This window comes from Etheostoma spectabile, chromosome 22 (assembly GCF_008692095.1).
Source record: "Etheostoma spectabile isolate EspeVRDwgs_2016 chromosome 22, UIUC_Espe_1.0, whole genome shotgun sequence".
Taxonomy (NCBI): Eukaryota; Metazoa; Chordata; class Actinopteri; order Perciformes; family Percidae; genus Etheostoma; species Etheostoma spectabile.
The window spans coordinates 6,895,292-6,900,236 of NC_045754.1; the positions used below are offsets into that span (position 1 = coordinate 6,895,292).

At 39.6% G+C, this 4,945-nt stretch overlaps 1 protein-coding gene across 2 annotated transcripts in view; it reads left to right on the plus strand.

Moving 5' to 3' along the window:
- The first annotated feature begins 432 nt into the window (after positions 1-432).
- tlr22 (toll-like receptor 22) overlaps positions 433-4,945 on the plus strand; it is a 6,235-nt gene continuing 1,722 nt past the window's right edge. Inside the window, exons 1-3 of one of the 2 annotated variants that reach the window (XM_032503427.1) lie at positions 433-623; positions 808-3,389; positions 4,132-4,249. In XM_032503427.1, the coding sequence (XP_032359318.1) occupies positions 860-3,389; positions 4,132-4,249 (2,648 nt within the window). In that variant the 5' untranslated portion in view covers positions 433-623; positions 808-859. Of the gene's footprint in view, positions 624-779; positions 3,390-4,131; positions 4,250-4,945 lie in introns of both variants that reach the window. The other variant, XM_032503426.1, reaches the window with a different exon arrangement.

Sequence of the window (4,945 nt, forward strand, 5' to 3'; positions counted from 1 at the left end):
CTCTCACGCTGGATTCATCAGTCATTAGTTAATGTTTCTATTTAGAGGAAGTGACTAAAACATCAACTCTCTGTTTGAGGCATTAAAAACAAGTAAAAGAGGAAATAGAGTTTTGCTTACTAATTTGCATAAATGGTATTAACATTAACATCTTTTTAATGTTGTTTGAGGTCTTTTAAATTTCTCTAAGGAATGTATTAATGGATGTTTATATCATCAATATAAACATCCATTATATCAGGAATGTATTAATGGATATTATCAAAATCTACACAGTAGATGATGGCGAATACAGCATCCTGAGAAAAATAGGCTAGATAAAATAAACTTTGCTTTGAAAAGCATTTGACTTTCCGATTCAAACCTCTACATATGGGCGCCCACTCTACTACCTAAGCTGTCCGGGTGCCCCCACCCTGCCTGCTATTCTCACTTCCTCACTCGAGGTGCACAAAAGAGTACAGAGACAACAGAATGTACACTGCATACTACATGGAAAGAGATAGCGTTTGCACCCATTTGATCTGAGAGGAACATTTTACTCGAACAAAGGGAGATAATTAAACTACAGCATTCCACGGATACGACATCGGTGATTAATCAGCTCTTCTTTGTGTGACCCAGTGAGTATCAGAAACCAATATTGAGTCTTATCATTTATAACAATAATAAATTGTCTGAGCTGAGACACTGCACTTACATGTGGTGATCATTTATTATATAATTATGTTGGTTGTTTGTTACTGTCCTTGACAGTCTTTGTTTTATTGGATTTTCAGAATCACCTTCTGCAGTTTTATTTACCAGGTAGACTATACGTTGAGAAACTGCCATTCCTTGTTCTAAAGAAGATTTTAAAATGGGTCGTGGAGTAAAAGAGGACAAAATGATGCCAAAAGGAGAATCCGGATGTTTCAAACTAACTGTTATTGTTCTCTTGCTAAATATCGGCAGTTTTGTAGTTCCAGTCACAGGATTTTCTCTGAAGTTTTGCCGAATCAGTTACAATATCGCCATATGTTCCAACAGTAAACTCAACACGGTTCCACAAGATATTCCCTCAACGGTCAACGGTTTGGACCTGTCTGTGAACAAGATTAAAAAAATACAAGCATCAGATTTCAAAAATCTGTCACTTTTGATGCAGTTAGACCTGAAACGCAATTTAATTTGGCAGATAGATCCAGGCACCTTTGCCAATCTGATTTTCCTCAAGAAGTTAAATCTAAATAATAACCGACTGGTTCAGCTTGGAGATGGTCTTTTTGATGGTTTGAACAACCTCACAGAGCTCAGATTGTACAGAAATCACATCAGAGCAGTGGCACCCACCTCTTTTAAGTCCTTGACAAGCTTGACATTTTTGGACATCTCCAACAACAAACTGCAACACATAACACGAGTTCATACTATACTACAGCATCTGCCAAATCTATGGGAGCTGGTAGTCAAAAACAACGATTTAACCACTTTCCAGTCATGGGAACTGACAAACAGCTCACTCAAACTTGCTTACCTTGATTTGTCTCAAAATCCGATTGCAGTCTTCAGGATCACTGCAGATGTTTTTCCAAATCTCACCTGGTTAAACATCGGCGGCTCTTCTAAAAAGCTACAGATGAAATGGGACGTGCATAACAAGACTTTTCTTAGTCGAGTGTCTACTCTTGATGTTAGCGGGCTTCAAATAACTTCTGATGACATGGAAACATTACGAGCCACATTCAACTCCTCACTGACTACTCTGAGGATGAATGCAATGAAACGTACACACCTTGCAGCGCTGATCAACATTTCCTGCACCATCCCAACGCTATCCGCACTCCAACTTGAACGGAACAGCCTCCATTATATCAGTTCAAATTTCTTCCAGGTGTGTATTAACGTAACAGAGTTAGATTTATCAGACAATCCGATACGATATATTGACGACCACGCCTTCACATCTCTTGACGGTTTAAGGATTTTGAGTCTGAATCGCAACAAACTCACATCTGTTCCAGTTGCAGTGAGGAATCTACCAACTCTTGAAGAGCTGGATCTCAGCAAGAATAACATCAGCACACTTAAATGCAATGATTTCGCCAATCTGAAAAAACTCAGACAGCTCAGCCTTCATCAGAATTCCATCTCAGCTCTACAAGAGTGTGTTTTCAAGGATTTAATACGATTGCAGGTTTTAAAGCTACAGAACAACACCCTCTCCAAATTAAACGGCGCTTTCAAAAAGTACTTGCCCAATCTTAAACAACTCCGTTTGAATGGAAATAAACTGACTGCTATCAAACATGGGGAATTTATGGGCTTGCAATCCCTCCAGAACTTGTCATTACATGAAAATCAAATAGAAAAAGTGGAAAATGGGTCTTTTATTGGATTGACAAATCTTACAGATATTCAGCTGCAATCGAATTATATTAAAAAAACTGAACTAGACAAAGGGGGTTTCAATCATCTGATAAATTTAAGAAGATTAGATTTGAGGGACAATCACATTAAATACTCCTACAGTTCACCTTTGCCTCATCCACCATTTTCTCAGCTGTCCCGTCTGGAGACATTGGCTATTCCTGGACAGCACAGCAGGGGGAAGTCCAAGCTGCCAAGCAACTTCCTGCAAGGTTTGACTAATCTTGTGGATTTCAGTGCCAGGAACATTCAACTTTTATCCCTGGCCAAAGACATGTTTAAATACACGCCTCGACTGCAAACGCTTGACATTAGCTCAAATGACCTTATGGAGGTTTCTCCAGAATTGTTTTTCCCTATTCAAAGCCTTAAAAGCCTCTACATATCAAGAACAAGTCTTTGGTCTCTAGATTTCCTCATAGATGCCAAACTTACTAAACTGGAGTTCCTGCAGGCGAGAAAGAATGAATATTCAATTTTAACTGATTCAATATTCAGTTCCACACCAGCTCTTGTTTACTTGGATCTTCAAGGCAACAGCTTCACCTGTGACTGCGATAACGCCTGGTTCAGTAAGTGGGCATTATACAACACACAAACACAAGTTTTTGACGCCTACAACTTTGTGTGCAACTATCCTCCAGACCTCAAAAATACAAAACTGTTGGACCTAGACGTCCGGTCATGCATAGTGGACACTGAATTCATCTGCTATATCTCCACCACGTGTACAATCCTCCTGTTCATGGCGGTGTCCTTCACTTACCAGTTCCTGAGGTGGCAGCTGGCCTACGCCTACTACCTCTTCTTGGCTTTGCTTTTTAAGACAAAGCATAAAAACAAGCAAGCTCATGATCAGTACGATGCCTTCATCTCCTACAACACCCACGATGAGCCATGGGTCATCAGAGAGATGTTGCCAAAACTGGAAGGGGAGCAGGGCTGGAGGTTGTGTCTGCACCATCGAGACTTCGAGCCAGGTGAGACATCCCTTTGCACCTGGTCTTAAACAAAAGTTTTAGCCATGCTAGTAAATTGGTTTTGGGGATGGCAATGTCAGTTTGTCAGTTGGTTGGTCCAGAATCCATGGCAGTGTTTAGGTGGCTGGAAAGCAAAGGAAATAAACAACATTGACAATCTGGAAACTGATTGGGGTAAAGGGGTTGCTATATGCGCTGACAGGGTAATTGGGAAATGAGACAAAGGTGAGCAGGAGGATGTGGGAGTAAGGTGATGAGGAATGTCCGAGGACATATTGTGGACATTTGGAGAATGACAATGATAGAGATAGAAGTAAAGAGACAGAAATATCTCAGCAACTGTTCCTTCATGGTAATACATTAAATTGATATTGGTAATTTGTCATACACATGAGATCCCTTAACGTTTCATGTAGTCTAAGTTTTAATTTGTCCAAATCTTTGATTTACGACCAAATACCAATACCACCAATACTAAATACCACAATACCATGCCAATGTTCCTGGTGATCAGTATACCATGGAGAACTGGTGAGCAGGAATTGTTTTATCCGTGTCTTAAAACAAACGAAGGTGCATGTTACTTTCTTGTTCACAAGACTTAACAGTTGTACTTTCATCCATACACCAGAGGAGGTCACCATAGTACTTTTTGTACAGCACCATCAAAGGAACTAATGAGGAGAATACAGACTACATTTACTGACCCTTTCCTTCTCCTTTTCCCTTTTCTCTTCCTCAGGTAAACCCATCATAGACAACATCACGGATGCCATCTATGGAAGCAGGAAGACCATCTGTGTGATCAGTCGCAGATACCTGGAGAGTGAGTGGTGCTCCAGAGAGATCCAGGTGGCCAGGTAACATGACTTTAAACTTCCCTGAGTTGACACATGGCAATATAACAACCTCATTAACTCTGTATGAAGCGACTTTGGATGATTTTTCTGACATTGGATCTGCTTATATTGTATAATAATGGGGTCTTTATAGTCATTTACATGTTGTGTTACTGTTGTGTTTGGTCTACTGTTTAGAGTGTCAGTACGAAGCTACTGGGAATAAAAATGAAATGTGGTATTGCTAACACAGTCTTTGGAAATGAAGTTTTTACTGAGTACTGCTCTCTCCTTGTTTAGTTTTATTTATACATCTTAAATCAAGTTTCTATCCAAATGTAGCATACATTTTAGCCGAATTTCCAGTGAATCTGCAAAGTAAATGCAGAAGAATCTGTGTTCACTACTATTTTGTGAATTGGTTCATCAAATAAACAGATAAATAATTCCATCCATTTCATGTTGATCTGAAAACGTTAATACGTCAGACCAAGGCAGTAATGCCAATATATATTGGAGGAGACACGTCCCCCCCAATATTAAAATATGCTCAAAATGTCCCCTACATACATTGATAGGCTAATACGTTGCTATTCTACGACAGACAACAATGCTGATTTGGTCCCCCTCAATGTTCACTTCATGCTTCCGGCCTCTGACAGAAGTTTAAAAAAAAGTTTGCAATATATGTGGGTAATTTGATTTTTGCCACTTCCA